The 17,655-nt window shown below is 47.6% G+C and overlaps 1 protein-coding gene across 1 annotated transcript; it reads left to right on the forward strand.

Annotated features, from left to right (window-relative positions):
- Window positions 1–185: 185 nt before the first annotated feature.
- dclre1c (DNA cross-link repair 1C, PSO2 homolog (S. cerevisiae)) lies at window positions 186–15,880 on the forward strand. Its single transcript, XM_045210635.1, has 12 exons — window positions 186–322; window positions 466–517; window positions 639–723; window positions 831–890; window positions 1,454–1,509; window positions 6,676–6,777; window positions 13,447–13,519; window positions 13,786–13,926; window positions 14,003–14,104; window positions 15,172–15,308; window positions 15,400–15,454; window positions 15,762–15,880. The coding sequence occupies exons 1-12, from the start codon at window positions 214–216 to the stop codon at window positions 15,852–15,854; spliced, it is 1,065 nt and encodes a 354-aa protein (XP_045066570.1). The 5' UTR covers window positions 186–213; the 3' UTR covers window positions 15,855–15,880.
- Window positions 15,881–17,655: the final 1,775 nt, after the last annotated feature.

A 17,655-nucleotide genomic window follows, 5' to 3' on the forward strand; every position in this document is an offset into this window, starting at 1 on the left:
GCAAAGATATATGCTAGCGACGTGGTAGTTATTGTGAACAGGTCAAATTGAGATACAATGCTGGCAGTGGCAACGTTTTGTTTTGGCTCCCATCCACTAGGTGGCTTAGTTAGCTAGTCAAGTCTCCCGACCAAAATCAGCACAAATGTCACCTAGCAGCAGTCAACGAGAGGGTGGGAGTTTCGAAAATATTGGAGCTAATCTTCAATCAAAATGAGTTCGTTCGCCGGTCGCATGAAGGAGTATCCCAACATGTCGCTGGACCGTTTTGACAGGGAGAATCTACATGCAAGGGCTTATTTTTTATCTCACTGTCATAAAGGTAAAGAAATACTCTTTGAAATACAGTGAGCCAAACAGCAGTTAGCTAGCTAAAGATAACTAGCCAGGATTTGCTCTAACGTTAACTGTTACACAGTGTACATGTAACTAGCTAGCTACTTATCTGTCATGTATTCTCTGCAGATCACATGAAGGGACTGAAGGGGCCTCTGTTGAAAAGAAAGTTGAAATTCAGGTGATTTCACAACGTTTTATTTTGATGGTCTGAAAGTTCAATGAAAAGTTTCAAGCTTGTACAAGGCTGGCTAACTGATGTTGTTAATGGCCTAACGTTACTGTCTGTTCATTTGTTCCAGTCTGACAGTCAAACTGTACTGTTCATTTGTAACTAAGGAACTGTTGCTCAGCAATCCAAAATATGCCTTCTGGGAAGATCACATAGTAAGTAGCTAGTTGTCTAAAATCATTCTGAATACTGAACACTGGTTATGGACGTATTGCTAGGTAAGTTTTGTTTGATTTGATTTGACATGCTTCTGTTTGTCCAGGTTGCTTTGGAACTGGAGAGTCCCACACTAATCACTTTGATAGATGAGGCTTCAGGAGAGGTACAACACTGGTTCATCATTACAACACATATAGGGTCACTTTGATAGATGAGGCTTCAGGAGAGGTACAACACTGGTTCATCATTACAACACATATAGGGTCACTTTGATAGATGAGGCTTCAGGAGAGGTACAACACTGGTTCATCATTACAACACATATAGGGTCACTTTGATAGATGAGGCTTCAGGAGAGGTACAACACTGGTTCATCATTACAACACATATAGGGTCATATTGATAGATGAGGCTTCAGGAGAGGTACAACACTGGTTCATCATTACAACACATATAGGGTCATATTGATAGATGAGGCTTCAGGAGAGGTACAACACTGGTTCATCATTACAACATATAGGGTCATATTGATAGATGAGGCTTCAGGAGAGGTACAACACTGGTTCATCATTACAACACATATAGGGTCATATTGATAGATGAGGCTTCAGGAGAGGTACAACACTGGTTCATCATTACAACACATATAGGGTCATATAAGGGCTGATCACTGTTAGTTTGCTACATGACCGCCTCGTTGATGACTGATAATGTGTGTGTCCACAGAGGGAAGAGCTTGTGGTGACTCTGCTTCCTGCAGGTCACTGTCCAGGCTCCGTCATGTGAGTATTGTGTGTGTGTGAGCATGCGAGCGTGTGTGTGTGTGTGAGCATGCGAGCGTGTGTGTGTGTGTGTGTGAGCATGCGAGCGTGTGTGTGTGTGTTTATGTGGTAAAATGACCTATCACCTAGCTGGTGTGTTTGTGTGTGTGTTAGGCTTGGGTGATATACCCTATATAGCTACCGTATACCGGGGTATTTAGAAATACTGACAGTTGGATATTTTTGTGGGGCGGCCTTCTAAAGCTCTGAGTCTCGTGGGGCTTCGTGCTACGCCACTGCTTATAACTATAAGTTAACTAACTAAGATGTACCAAGTAAAGGATCTCCAGCCAGGGATCCAGCTCTGCGTTTGGTTTGCTAACTTGCTAGCTAAATGTTAGACGGCAAGATCAAGCCTCTTGGTTACAGCAGACACAATCAATGTCTGGATCCAGATCCCTGCTGTCTAATATCTGTTGTGTGCGTGCAGCAAACTGTGAGTAGCCTTTTGAGATAGTTGTAGAACTTTATGAGCTGGGTCGTCTGTCCTTGCAATTCGTTTATGTGCGCTTGTTAGCATTTAGCTAGCGTCCGCTATGGGAATTCGCTAGTAATTTGTAAGCATTTGTTGGGACCCCAACTGAAAACATTAGGAACACCTGGGGGGGGTGCGCAACTCAATATTATGAAGGTGAGTGTACGAAACATTAAGAACAACTCCCTAATATTGAGTTGCACCCTTGATACACACAGGAAACTGTTGAGCGTGAAAAACCAAGCAGCGTTGCAGTTCTTGACACAAATCGTTGCACCTGGCACCTACTTCCATACCCTGTTCAAAGGCACTTCAATCTTTTGTCTTGCCCATTCAACCTCTGAATGGAACACATACACAATCCATGTCTCAAGGCTTAAAAATCCTATATATATATATATATATATATATATATATATATATATATATATATATTATTATATATATATATACAATTAACAGGTGTGCCTTTTTAAAAGTTCAAGCCAACTTGTGGGAGGTGCTTCAGGAAGCATGGGGTGAAATCTCTTCAGATTACCTCAGCAAATTGACAACTAGAATGCCAAAGGTCTGCAAGGCTGTAATTGCTGCAAATTTATTTTATTTTATTTTTTTAGTCATTTAGCAGACGCTCTTATCCAGAGCGACTTACATGAGCAATTAGGGTTAAGTGCCTTGCTCAAGGGCACATCGACAGATTTTTCACCTAGTCGGCTCGGGGATTAGAACCAGCGACCTTTCGGTTACTGGCACAATGCTCTTAAACACTAAGCTACCTGCCGCCCCAAATGGAGGATTCTTTAATGAAAGCAAAGTTTGAAGGACACAATTATTATTTAAATTAAAAATCATTATTTCTAACCTTGTCAATGACTACATTTCCTATTAATTTAGCTATATTTCCTATTCAAACTCATTTCATGTATGTTTTCATGGAAAACAAGGACATTTCTAAGTGACCCCAACCTTTTGAACGGTAGTGTATATATTCATTCATTCAGTGACTGACAGTAATACCATATACCCCGGTATGGTACAGGAACAATATAAAGGAATGCTAATCTGGTTATCACCCAACCCTAGTGTCTGTAGGTTATCACCCAACCCTAGTGTCTGTGGGTTATCACCCAACCCTAGTGTGTGTGGATTATCACCCAACCCTAGTGTCTGTAGGTTATCACCCAACCCCAGTGTCTGTAGGTTATCACCCAACCCTAGTGTGTGTAGGTTATCACCCAACCCTAGTGTGTGTAGGTTATCACCCAACCCTAGTGTGTGTGGGTTATCACCCAACCCTAGTGTGTGTGGGTTATCACCCAACCCTAGTGTGTGTAGGTTATCACCCAACCCTAGTGTGTGTCTGTAGGTTATCACCCAACCCTTGTGTGTGTAGACTATCACCCAACCCCAGTGTGTGTCTGTAGGTTATCACCCAACCCCAGTGTGTGTCTGTAGGTTATCACCCAACCCCAGTGTGTGTCTGTAGGTTATCACCAAACCCCAGTGTGTGTGTGTAGGTTATCGCCCAACCCTAGTGTGTGTCTGTAGGTTATCGCCCAACCCTAGTGTGTGTCTGTAGGTTATCACCCAACCCCAGTGTGTGTCTGTAGGTTATCACCCAACCCCAGTGTGTGTCTGTAGGTTATCACCCAACCCCAGTGTGTGTCTGTAGGTTATCACCCAACCCTAGTGTGTGTGGGTTATCACCCAACCCCAGTGTGTGTGGGTTATCACCCAACCCTAGTGTGTGTCTGTAGGTTATCACCCAACCCTAGTGTGTGTCTGTAGGTTATCACCCAACCCTAGTGTCTGTAGGTTATCACCCAACCCTAGTGTGTGTCTGTAGGTTATCACCCAACCCTAGTGTGTGTCTGTGGGTTATCACCCAACCCTAGTGTGTGTCTGTGGGTTATCACCCAACCCTAGTGTGTGTCTGTGGGTTATCACCCAACCCTAGTGTGTGTCTGTAGGTTATCACCCAACCCCAGTGTGTGTCTGTAGGTTATCACCCAACCCCAGTGTGTGTCTGTAGGTTATCACCCAACCCTAGTGTGTGTCTGTGGGTTATCACCCAACCCTAGTGTGTGTCTGTGGGTTATCACCCAACCCTAGTGTGTGTCTGTAGGTTATCACCCAACCCTAGTGTGTGTCTGTAGGTTATCACCCAACCCCAGTGTGTGTCTGTAGGTTATCACCCAACCCTAGTGTGTGTGGGTTATCACCCAACCCCAGTGTGTGTGGGTTATCACCCAACCCTAGTGTGTGTCTGTAGGTTATCACCCAACCCTAGTGTCTGTAGGTTATCACCCAACCCTAGTGTGTGTCTGTAGGTTATCACCCAACCCTAGTGTGTGTCTGTGGGTTATCACCCAACCCTAGTGTGTGTCTGTGGGTTATCACCCAACCCTAGTGTGTGTAGGTTATCACCCAACCCTTGTGTGTGTGTAGGTTATCACCCAACCCCAGTGTGTGTCTGTAGGTTATCACCCAACCCCAGTGTGTGTCTGTAGGTTATCACCCAACCCCAGTGTGTGTCTGTAGGTTATCACCGAACCCTAGTGTGTGTCTGTAGGTTATCACCCAACCCTAGTGTGTGTCTGTAGGTTATCACCCAACCCCAGTGTCTGTAGGTTATCACCCAACCCCAGTGTCTGTAGGTTATCACCCAACCCCAGTGTGTGTCTGTGGGTTATCACCCAACCCTAGTGTGTGTCTGTGGGTTATCACCCAACCCTAGTGTGTGTCTGTGGGTTATCACCCAACCCTAGTGTGTGTCTGTGGGTTATCACCCAACCCTAGTGTGTGTGGGTTATCACCCAACCCTAGTGTGTGTCTGTAGGTTATCACCCAACCCCAGTGTGTGTGGGTTATCACCCAACCCTAGTGTGTGTGGGTTATCACCCAACCCTAGTGTGTGTGGGTTATCACCCAACCCCAGTGTGTCTGGGTTATCACCCAACCCCAGTGTGTGTCTGTGGGTTATCACCCAACCCTAGTGTGTGTCTGTAGGTTATCACCCAACCCCAGTGTGTGTAGGTTATCGCCCAACCCTAGTGTCTGTAGGTTATCACCCAACCCTAGTGTGTGTCTGTAGGTTATCACCCAACCCTAGTGTGTGTCTGTAGGTTATCACCCAACCCTAGTGTGTGTCTGTAGGTTATCACCCAACCCCAGTGTGTGTGGGTTATCACCCAACCCTAGTGTGTGTGGGTTATCACCCAACCCCAGTGTGTGTGGGTTATCACCCAACCCCAGTGTGTGTGGGTTATCACCCAACCCCAGTGTGTGTCTGTGGGTTATCACCCAACCCTAGTGTGTGTCTGTAGGTTATCACCCAACCCCAGTGTGTGTAGGTTATCGCCCAACCCTAGTGTCTGTAGGTTATCACCCAACCCTAGTGTGTGTCTGTAGGTTATCACCCAACCCTAGTGTGTGTCTGTAGGTTATCACCCAACCCTAGCGTGTGTCTGTGTGTTATCACCCAACCCCAGTGTGTGTCTGTAGGTTATCACCCAACCCTAGTGTGTGTCTGTAGGTTATCACCCAACCCCAGTGTGTGTCTGTAGGTTATCACCCAACCCCAGTGTGTGTCTGTAGGTTATCACCCAACCCCAGTGTGTGTCTGTAGGTTATCACCCAACCCTGGTGTGTGTCTGTAGGTTATCACCCAACCCTAGTGTGTGTCTGAAGGTTATCACCCAACCCCAGTGTGTGTCTGTAGGTTATCACCCAACCCCAGTGTGTGTCTGTAGGTTATCACCCAACCCTTGTGTGTGTGGGTTATCACCCAACCCTAGTGTCTGTAGGTTATCACCCAACCCTAGTGTGTGTCTGTAGGTTATCACCCAACCCCAGTGTGTGTCTGTAGGTTATCACCCAACCCTTGTGTGTGTCTGTAGGTTATCACCCAACCCTTGTGTGTGTCTGTAGGTTATCACCCAACCCCAGTGTGTGTCTGTAGGTTATCACCCAACCCTTGTGTGTGTCTGTAGGTTATCGCCCAACCCTAGTGTCTGTAGGTTATCACCCAACCCCAGTGTCTGTAGGTTATCACCCAACCCTAGTGTCTGTAGGTTATCACCCACCCTAGTGTGTGTCTGTAGGTTATCACCCAACCCTAGTGTCTGTAGGTTATCACCCAACCCTTGTGTGTGTAGACTATCGCCCAACCCTAGTGTGTGTGGGTTATCGCCCAACCCCAGTGTCTGTAGGTTATCACCCAACCCTAGTGTGTGTAGGTTATCACCCAACCCTAGTGTGTGTCTGTAGGTTATCACCCAACCCCAGTGTGTGTCTGTAGGTTATCACCCAACCCTTGTGTGTGTCTGTAGGTTATCACCCAACCCTTGTGTGTGTCTGTAGGTTATCACCCAACCCCAGTGTGTGTAGGTTATCACCCAACCCTTGTGTGTGTCTGTAGGTTATCGCCCAACCCTAGTGTCTGTAGGTTATCACCCAACCCCAGTGTCTGTAGGTTATCACCCAACCCTAGTGTCTGTAGGTTATCACCCAACCCTAGTGTCTGTAGGTTATCACCCAACCCTAGTGTGTGTGGGTTATCACCCAACCCTAGTGTCTGTAGGTTATCACCCAACCCTAGTGTGTGTGGGTTATCACCCAACCCCAGTGTGTGTGTCTGTGTGTGTGTGTAGGTTCTTGGTAGAGGGGGCCCAGGGGACGGTGTTGTACACAGGAGACTTCAGACTGGCAAAGGGAGACGCCTCCCGCATAGAACTCCTCCACTCTGGGAACAGGTAAACACATATATATATATATACTACCTACAGTATATACAGACAGAATGACTACCAAAGGCTGTGAAGAAATACTACTTATCATAGGACAATAGAGAGAAGTTGGTGGTATCAGAGCTGTGAAGTGGAGCAGAGCATGCTGGGTGATCGTATCAGAGCTGTGAAGTGGAGCAGAGCATGCTGGGTGATCGTATCAGAGCTGTGAAGTGGAGCAGAGCATGCTGGGTGATCGTATCAGAGCTGTGAAGTGGAGCAGAGCATGCTGGGTGATCGTATCAGAGCTGTGAAGTGGAGCAGAGCATGCTGGGTGATCTCCAGCTCAGAGAACATCAGCTGAGGAGTCTAGTGACAGGAAGTTCCAGCCATCCTGTGTTTTCCCACCAGTTAGCTCTCGTTCTGTTAGAGGAGTCTAGTGACAGGAAGTTCCAGCCATCCTGTGTTTTCCCACCAGTTAGCTCTCGTTCTGTTAGAGGAGTCTAGTGACAGGAAGTTCCAGCCATCCTGTGTTTTCCCACCAGTTAGTTCTCGTTCTGTTAGAGGAGTCTAGTGACAGGAAGTTCCAGCCATCCTGTGTTTTCCCACCAGTTAGCTCTCGTTGTGTTAGAGGAGTCTAGTGACAGGAAGTTCCAGCCATCCTGTGTTTTCCCACCAGTTAGCTCTCGTTCTGTTAGAGGAGTCTAGTGACAGGAAGTTCCAGCCATCCTGTGTTTTCCCACCAGTTAGCTCTCGTTGTGTTAGAGGAGTCTAGTGACAGGAAGTTCCAGCCATCCTGTGTTTTCCCACCAGTTAGCTCTCGTTGTGTTAGAGGAGTCTAGTGACAGGAAGTTCCAGCCATCCTGTGTTTTCCCACCAGTTAGCTCTCGTTCTGTTAGAGGAGTCTAGTGACAGGAAGTTCCAGCCATCCTGTGTTTTCCCACCAGTTAGTTCTCGTTCTGTTAGAGGAGTCTAGTGACAGGAAGTTCCAGCCATCCTGTGTTTTCCCACCAGTTAGTTCTCGTTCTGTTAGAGGAGTCTAGTGACAGGAAGTTCCAGCCATCCTGTGTTTTCCCACCAGTTAGCTCTCGTTGTGTTAGAGGAGTCTAGTGACAGGAAGTTCCAGCCATCCTGTGTTTTCCCACCAGTTAGCTCTCGTTCTGTTAGAGGAGTCTAGTGACAGGAAGTTCCAGCCATCCTGTGTTTTCCCACCAGTTAGTTCTCGTTCTGTTAGAGGAGTCTAGTGACAGGAAGTTCCAGCCATCCTGTGTTTTCCCACCAGTTAGCTCTCGTTCTGTTAGAGGAGTCTAGTGACAGGAAGTTCCAGCCATCCTGTGTTTTCCCACCAGTTAGCTCTCGTTCTGTTAGAGGAGTCTAGTGACAGGAAGTTCCAGCCATCCTGTGTTTTCCCACCAGTTAGCTCTCGTTCTGTTAGAGGAGTCTAGTGACAGGAAGTTCCAGCCATCCTGTGTTTTCCCACCAGTTAGCTCTCGTTGTGTTAGAGGAGTCTAGTGACAGGAAGTTCCAGCCATCCTGTGTTTTCCCACCAGTTAGCTCTCGTTCTGTTAGAGGAGTCTAGTGACAGGAAGTTCCAGCCATCCTGTGTTTTCCCACCAGTTAGCTCTCGTTGTGTTAGAGGAGTCTAGTGACAGAAAGTTCCAGCCATCCTGTGTTTTCCCACCAGTTAGCTCTCGTTCTGTTAGAGGAGTCTAGTGACAGGAAGTTCCAGCCATCCTGTGTTTTCCCACCAGTTAGCTCTCGTTCTGTTAGAGGAGTCTAGTGACAGGAAGTTCCAGCCATCCTGTGTTTTCCCACCAGTTAGCTCTCGTTCTGTTAGAGGAGTCTAGTGACAGGAAGTTCCAGCCATCCTGTGTTTTCCCACCAGTTAGCTCTCGTTCTGTTAGAGGAGTCTAGTGACAGGAAGTTCCAGCCATCCTGTGTTTTCCCACCAGTTAGCTCTCGTTCTGTTAGAGGAGTCTAGTGACAGGAAGTTCCAGCCATCCTGTGTTTTCCCACCAGTTAGCTCTCGTTCTGTTAGAGGAGTCTAGTGACAGGAAGTTCCAGCCATCCTGTGTTTTCCCACCAGTTAGCTCTCGTTCTGTTAGAGGAGTCTAGTGACAGGAAGTTCCAGCCATCCTGTGTTTTCCCACCAGTTAGCTCTCGTTGTGTTAGAGGAGTCTAGTGACAGGAAGTTCCAGCCATCCTGTGTTTTCCCACCAGTTAGTTCTCGTTCTGTTAGAGGAGTCTAGTGACAGGAAGTTCCAGCCATCCTGTGTTTTCCCACCAGTTAGCTCTCGTTGTGTTAGAGGAGTCTAGTGACAGGAAGTTCCAGCCATCCTGTGTTTTCCCACCAGTTAGCTCTCGTTCTGTTAGAGGAGTCTCGTGACAGGAAGTTCCAGCCATCCTGTGTTTTCCCACCAGTTAGCTCTCGTTCTGTTAGAGTCTAGTGACAGGAAGTTCCAGCCATCCTGTGTTTTCCCACCAGTTAGCTCTCGTTCTGTTAGAGGAGTCTAGTGACAGGAAGTTCCAGCCATCCTGTGTTTTCCCACCAGTTAGCTCTCGTTCTGTTAGAGGAGTCTAGTGACAGGAAGTTCCAGCCATCCTGTGTTTTCCCACCAGTTAGCTCTCGTTCTGTTAGAGGAGTCTAGTGACAGGAAGTTCCAGCCATCCTGTGTTTTCCCACCAGTTAGCTCTCGTTCTGTTAGAGGAGTCTAGTGACAGGAAGTTCCAGCCATCCTGTGTTTTCCCACCAGTTAGCTCTCGTTGTGTTAGAGGAGTCTAGTGACAGGAAGTTCCAGCCATCCTGTGTTTTCCCACCAGTTACCTCTCGTTCTGTTAGAGGAGTCTAGTGACAGGAAGTTCCAGCCATCCTGTGTTTTCCCACCAGTTAGCTCTCGTTGTGTTAGAGGAGTCTAGTGACAGAAAGTTCCAGCCATCCTGTGTTTTCCCACCAGTTAGCTCTCGTTCTGTTAGAGGAGTCTAGTGACAGGAAGTTCCAGCCATCCTGTGTTTTCCCACCAGTTAGCTCTCGTTGTGTTAGAGGAGTCTAGTGACAGGAAGTTCCAGCCATCCTGTGTTTTCCCACCAGTTAGCTCTCGTTGTGTTAGAGGAGTCTAGTGACAGGAAGTTCCAGCCATCCTGTGTTTTCCCACCAGTTAGCTCTCGTTCTGTTAGAGGAGTCTAGTGACAGGAAGTTCCAGCCATCCTGTGTTTTCCCACCAGTTAGCTCTCGTTCTGTTAGAGGAGTCTAGTGACAGGAAGTTCCAGCCATCCTGTGTTTTCCCACCAGTTAGCTCTCGTTGTGTGAGCCAAGGCCAGTGTGCGTCCTTGCCGATATGTAAGTACATATTCTACATTCATGTGTTTATGCACTTACCTATGTTATTGTCATATTTTATGGTTCTTCTAATTAAGTGTTTAGCACGAGCTACTGCGGTAACGACCATCAGGTCCTGTGGACATGCATTGGTAGAGCCCAACTGGCTAACGACCATCAGGTCCTTTGGACATGCATTGGTAGAGCCCAACTGGCTAACGACCATCAAGTCCTAATGGCCTGGTACTCAGGGCTCTATTGTCCCTCTAACCATCAGGTCCTAATGGCCTGGTACTCAGGGCTCTATTGTCCCTCTAACCATCAGGTCCTAATGGCCTGGTACTCAGGGCTCTATTGTCCCTCTAACCATCAGGTCCTAATGGCCTGGTACTCAGGGCTCTATTGTCCCTCTAACCATCAGGTCCTAATGGCCTGGTACTCAGGGCTCTATTGTCCCTCTAAATATCAGGTCCTAATGGCCTGGTACTCAGGGCTCTATTGTCCCTCTAACCATCAGGTCCTAATGGCCTGGTACTCAGGGCTCTATTGTCCCTCTAACCATCAGGTCCTAATGGCCTGGTACTCAGGGCTCTATTGTCCCTCTAACCATCAGGTCCTAATGGCCTGGTACTCAGGGCTCTATTGTCCCTCTAACCATCAGGTCCTAATGGCCTGGTACTCAGGGCTCTATTGTCCCTCTAACCATCAGGTCCTAATGGCCTGGTACTCAGGGCTCTATTGTCCCTCTAACCATCAGGTCCTAATGGCCTGGTACTCAGGGCTCTATTGTCCCTCTAACCATCAGGTCCTAATGGCCTGGTACTCAGGGCTCTATTGTCCCTCTAACCATCAGGTCCTAATGGCCTGGTACTCAGGGCTCTATTGTCCCTCTAACCATCAGGTCCTAATGGCCTGGTACTCAGGGCTCTATTGTCCCTCTAACCATCAGGTCCTAATGACCTGGTACTCAGGGCTCTATTGTCCCTCTAACCATCAGGTCCTAATGGCCTGGTACTCAGGGCTCTATTGTCCCTCTAACCATCAGGTCCTAATGGCCTGGTACTCAGGGCTCTATTGTCCCTCTAACCATCAGGTCCTAATGGCCTGGTACTCAGGGCTCTATTGTCCCTCTAACCATCAGGTCCTAATGACCTGGTACTCAGGGCTCTATTGTCCCTCTAACCATCAGGTCCTAATGGCCTGGTACTCAGGGCTCTATTGTCCCTCTAACATCTTTTCCCTGCTGTCACATGACTGACTTTCAGCCCTGCTATTGGCTGTTCACAACAGACCTGAACACTGTCAGACAAATACCTCATTTTCATCCATGATTCCAAATGATTTCAACTTAGACAACACAGGTGTTGGTGAGCTGATCTGCTAGTAGCTAGTCCACATTGGAATGGGTTACATGTACTAGGGCTGTCCCCGACAATAAACTACAGTGGGGGAAAAAAGTATTTAGTCAGCCACCAATTGTGCAAGTTCTCCCACTTAAAAAGATGAGAGAGGCCTGTAATTTTCATCATAGGTACACGTCAACTATGACAGACAAATTGAGGGGAAAAAATCAAGAAAATCACATTGTAGGATTTTTAATGAATTTATTTGCAAATTATGGTGGAAAATAAGTATTTGGTCACCTACAAACAAGCAAGATTTCTGGCTCTCACAGACCTGTAACTTCTTATTTAAGAGGCTCATCTGTCCTCCACTCGTTACCTGTATTAATGGCACCTGTTTGAACTTGTTATCAGTATAAAAGACACCTGTCCACAACCTCAAACAGTCACACTCCAAACTCCACTATGGCCAAGACCAAAGAGCTGTCAAAGGACACCAGAAACAAAATTGTAGACCTGCACCAGGCTGGGAAGACTGAATCTGCAATAGGTAAGCAACTTGGTTTGAAGAAATCAACTGTGGGAGCAATTATTAGGAAATGGAAGACATACAAGACCACTGATAATCTCCCTCGATCTGGGGCTCCACGCAAGATCTCACCCCGTGGGGTCAAAATGATCACAAGAACGGTGAGCAAAAATCCCAGAACCACACGGGGCGACCTAGTGAATGACCTGCAGAGAGCTGGGACCAAAGTAACAAAGTCTACCATCAGTAACACACTACGCCGCCAGGGACTCAAATCCTGCAGTGCCAGACGTGTCCTCCTGCTTAAGCCAGTACATGTCCAGGCCCGTCTGAAGTTTGCTAGAGTGCATTTGGATGATCCAGAAGAGGATTGGGAGAATGTCATATGGTCAGATGAAACCAAAATATAACTTTTTGGTAAAAACTCAACTCGTCGTGTTTGGAGGACAAAGAATGCTGAGTTGCATCCAAAGAACACCATACCTACTGTGAAGCATGGGGGTGGAAACATCATGCTTTGGGGCTGTTTTTCTGCAAAGGGACCAGGACGACTGATCCGTGTAAAGGAAAGAATGAATGGGGCCATGTATCGTGAGATTTTGAGTGAAAACCTCCTTCCATCAGCAAGGGCATTGAAGATGAAATGTGGCTGGGTCTTTCAGCATGACAATGATCCCAAACACACCGCCCGGGCAACGAAGGAGTGGCTTTGTAAGAAGCATTTCAAAGTCCTGGAGTGGCCTAGCCAGTCTCCAGATCTCAACCCCATAGAATATCTTTGGAGGGAGTTGAAAGTCCGTGTTGCCCAGCGACAGCCCCAAAACATCACTGCTCTAGAGGAGATCTGCATGGAGGAATGGGCCAAAATACCAGCAACAGTGTGTGAAAACCTTGTGAAGACTTACAGAAAACGTTTGACCTGTGTCATTGCCAACAAAGGGTATATAACAAAGTATTGAGAAACTTTTGTTATTGACCAAATACTTATTTTCCACCATAATTTGCAAATAAATTCATTAAAAATCCTACAATGTGATTTTCTGGAATTTCTTCTCTCATTTTGTCTGTCATAGTTGACGTGTACCTATGATGAAAATTACAGGCCTCTCTCATCTTTTTAAGTGGGAGAACTTGCACAATTGGTGGCTGACTAAATACTTTTTTCCTCCACTGTACATCCACCCTTACAGCACACTGGAGTGAACACATCAAGCAACACCTAGAGAATATACATCCACCCTTACAGCACACTGGAGTGAACACATCAAGCAACACCTAGAGAATATACATCCACCCTTACAGCACACTGGAGTGAACACATCAAGCAACACCTAGAGAATATACATCCACCCTTACAGCACACTGGAGTGAACACATCAAGCAACACCTAGAGAATATACATCCACCCTTACAGCACACTGGAGTGAACACACCAAGCAAAACCTAAACAATATACTGTCACCAGTCCTCAGTTCCAATGCCAGACAGTATGCTGTGTTGTGTTCCAGGGTGAAAGACATCAAGAGTGTGTATCTGGACTCCACCTTCTACGACCCTCGTTTCTACCAGATCCCCAGCAGGGTGAGTGAGTGGGATTCGGAGAAAGCTAGAGAGAGGGAGGGAGAGAGAGAGCTAGAGAGGGAGAGCTAGAGAGAGGGAGGGAGAGAGAGAGAGAGTGATACAAAGAGAGAGTTTTATAATATGTCAGATTGGTGAGTCTACTTTTGATGTCCTGTGGTATTCATTGTCTGGTACAGGACTGAGTCAGTAGGACTGTGTGTGTGTGTGTGTGTGTGTGTGTGTGTGTGTGTGTGTGTGTGTGTGTGTGTGTGTGTGTGTGTGTGTAGGAGACGTGTCTACATGCTATCCGGGGGCTGGTACAGGACTGGGTCAGTAGGAGTGAGTACCATGCAGTGTGGCTCAACTGTAAAGCTGCATACGGATATGAATACCTCTTCACTAACCTGGGGGACGAGTTTCACACACAGGTAGGTGACCAACACACACACACACACACACACTTTGTGTTAAGGATGACAAATAATGACACATGGTGTGTTGTAGATTCATGTCAACACCCTGGACATGTTTAAGAAGATGCCAGAGATTCTGAGTCATGTGACCACGGATCGAGCCACTCAGATCCATGCCTGCCGTCACCCCAAGGTAACGCTGCTACACCCCCCCTTTCCCTAACCAAGCCCTAACCAATGGAAACATTAGCCCCTTACCAAGCCCTAACCAATGGAAACATTAGCCCCTTACCAAGCCCTAACCAATGGAAACATTAGCCCCTTACCAAGCCCTAACCAATGGAAACATTAGCCCTTACCAAGCCCTAACCAATGGAAACATTAGCCCCTTTACCAAGCCCTAACCAATGGAAACATTAGCCCCTTACCAAGCCCTAACCAATGGAAACATTAGCCCCTTACCAAGCCCTAACCAATGGAAACATTAGCCCCTTACCAAGCCCTAACCAATGGAAACATTAGCCCCTTACCAAGCCCTAACCAATGGAAACATTAGCCCCTTACCAAGCCCTAACCAATGGAAACATTAGCCCCTTACCAAGCCCTAACCAATGGAAACATTAGCCCCTTACCAAGCCCTAACCAATGGAAACATTAGCCCCTTACCAAGCCCTAACCAATGGAAACATTAGCCCCTTACCAAGCCCTAACCAATGGAAACATTAGCCCCTTACCAAGCCCTAACCAATGGAAACATTAGCCCCTTACCAAGCCCTAACCAATGGAAACATTAGCCCCTTACCAAGCCCTAACCAATGGAAACATTAGCCCCTTACCAAGCCCTAACCAATGGAAACATTAGCCCCTTACCAAGCCCTAACCAATGGAAACACTAGCCCCTTACCAAGCCCCTAACCAATGGAAACATTGGCCCCTTACCAAGCCCTAACCAATGGAAACATTAGCCCCTTACCAAGCCCTAACCAACGGAAACATTAGCCCCTTACCAAGCCCCTAACCAATGGAAACATTAGCCCCTTACCAAGCCCTAACCAATGGAAACATTAGCCCCTTACCAAGCCCTAACCAATGGAAACATTAGCCCCTTACCAAGCCCTAACCAATGGAAACATTAGCCCCTTACCAAGCCCTAACCAATGGAAACATTAGCCCCTTACCAAGCCCTAACCAATGGAAACATTAGCCCCTTACCAAGCCCTAACCAATGGAAACATTAGGCATGTTGTGGTCTGTGTGTAGGATGAGGAGTTTGTGCGTGCCAGCAGGCTGCCCTGTGGTTCCTCTGCACCAGATGGAACTCCTCTGAGGATCATCAGTATCAAACCCTCCACTATCTGGTTTGGAGAGAGAACACAGAGGACTAACGTCATCGTCAGGTACACACACACACACACACACACAGTATAAACACACTCACACTCAGACAAACGCACACTATCATCTTACACAGATGTGGAATGTTTTCAGGACAGGCGCCAGTTCCTACAGAGCCTGCTTTTCCTTCCACTCATCCTACTCTGAGGTGAGACACCTGCCTGCCTGCCGGCCTGCCTGTCTGCCTGCCTGTCTGTCTGCCTGCCTGCCTGCCGGCCTGCCTGTCTGCCTGCCTGTCTGTCTGTCTGTCTGTCTGCCTGCCTGTCTGTCTGTCTGTCTGCCTGTCTGCCTGCCTGTCTGCCTGTCTGCCTGTCTGCCTGCCTGTCTGTCTGTCTGTCTGTCTGTCTGTCTGTCTGTCTGTCTGCCTGTCTGCCTGCCTGCCTGCCTGTCTGTCTGTCTGTCTGTCTGTCTGTCTGGCTCTGTGTGTGATGCTCTTCTCTTCTTCCTGTTTTCAGATCAAAGACTTCCTGTCTTATCTCCAGCCAATCAACATCTACCCCAGTGTCATTCCTATTGGCCGAACCCACGCTGATGTCACAGAGCTGTGAGCCAATCATCATTCACTCTAGTCATCCTCTCTCCACTCTAGTCATCCCCTCTCCACTCTAGTCATCCTCTCTCTACTCTAGTCATCCTCTCTCCACTCTAGTCATCCCCTCTCCACTCTAGTCATCCTCTATATACTGAGTGTCCCCTCTCCACTCTAGTCATCCCCTCTCCACTCTAGTCATCCCATCTCCACTCTAGTCATCCTCTCTCCACTCTAGTCATCCTCTCTCCACTCTAGTCATCCTCTCTCCACTCTAGTCATCCTCTCTCCACTCTAGTCATCCTCTCTCCACTCTAGTCATCCCCTCTCCACTCTAGTCATCCTCTATATACTGAGTGTCCTCTCTCCACTCTAGTCATCCCCTCTCCACTCTAGTCATCCCCTCTCCACTCTAGTCATCCTCTCTCCACTCTAGTCATCCCCTCTCCACTCTAGTCATCCTCTCTCTACTCTAGTCATCCTCTCTCCACTCTAGTCATCCCCTCTCCACTCTAGTCATCCTCTATATACTGAGTGTCCCCTCTCCACTCTAGTCATCCCCTCTCCACTCTAGTCATCCCATCTCCACTCTAGTCATCCTCTCTCCACTCTAGTCATCCTCTCTCCACTCTAGTCATCCTCTCTCCACTCTAGTCATCCTCTCTCCACTCTAGTCATCCTCTCTCCACTCTAGTCATCCCCTCTCCACTCTAGTCATCCTCTATATACTGAGTGTCCTCTCTCCACTCTAGTCATCCCCTCTCCACTCTAGTCATCCCCTCTCCACTCTAGTCATCCTCTCTCCACTCTAGTCATCCTCTCTCCACTCTAGTCATCCTCTCTCCACTCTAGTCATCCCTCTCCACTCTAGTCATCCTCTATATACTGAGTGTCCTCTCTCCACTCTAGTCATCCCCTCTCCACTCTAGTCATCCCCTCTCCACTCTAGTCATCCTCTCTCCACTCTAGTCATCCTCTCTCCACTCTAGTCATCCTCTCTCCACTCTAGTCATCCTCTCTCCACTCTAGTCATCCTCTATATACTGAGTGTCCTCTCTCCACTCTAGTCATCCCCTCTCACCTCTAGTCATCCCCTCTCCACTCTAGTCATCCTCTCTCCACTCTAGTCATCCCCTCTCCACTCTAGTCATCTCCTCTCCACTCTAGTCATCCCCTCTGCACTCTAGTCATCCTCTCTCCACTCTAGTCATCCCCTCTCCACTCTAGTCATCCCCTCTCCACTCTAGTCATCCTCTATATACTGAGTGTCCTCTCTCCACTCTAGTCATCCCCTCTCCACTCTAGTCATCCTCTCTCCACTCTAGTCATCCTCTCTCCACTCTAGTCATCCCCTCTCCACTCTAGTCATCCCCTCTCCACTCTAGTCATCCTCTATATACTGAGTGTCCTCTCTCCACTCTAGTCATCCTCTCTCCACTCTAGTCATCCCCTCTCCACTCTAGTCATCCTCTATATACTGAGTGTCCTCTCTCCACTCTAGTCATCCCCTCTCCACTCTAGTCATCCCCTCTCCACTCTAGTCATCCCCTCTCCACTCTAGTCATCCTCTCTCCACTCTAGTCATCCTCTCTCCACTCTAGTCATCCTCTCTCCACTCTAGTCATCCCCTCTCCACTCTAGTCATCCTCTATATACTGAGTGTCCTCTCTCCACTCTAGTCATCCTCTCTCCACTCTAGTCATCCCCTCTCCACTCTAGTCATCCTCTCTCCACTCTTGTCATCCCCTCTCCACTCTAGTCATCCCCTCTCCACTCTAGTCATCCTCTATATACTGAGTGTCCTCTCTCCACTCTAGTCA

The sequence above is a fragment of the Coregonus clupeaformis genome, chromosome 4 (assembly GCF_020615455.1).
Source record: "Coregonus clupeaformis isolate EN_2021a chromosome 4, ASM2061545v1, whole genome shotgun sequence".
Classification (NCBI taxonomy): Eukaryota; Metazoa; Chordata; class Actinopteri; order Salmoniformes; family Salmonidae; genus Coregonus; species Coregonus clupeaformis.

What these genes read in the sequence shown, in the direction of transcription:
- dclre1c (XM_045210635.1), top strand. Translation starts at nt 214, where the DNA reads ATGAGTTCGTTCGCCGGTCGCATGAAGGAGTATCCCAACATGTCGCTG. An exon ending in AAAAGAAAGTTGAAATTCAG is followed by an intron (nt 518 to 638) that starts GTGATTTCACAA and finishes CATTTGTTCCAG; the next exon opens with TCTGACAGTCAAACTGTACT. An exon ending in CCTTCTGGGAAGATCACATA is followed by an intron (nt 724 to 830) that starts GTAAGTAGCTAG and finishes CTGTTTGTCCAG; the next exon opens with GTTGCTTTGGAACTGGAGAG.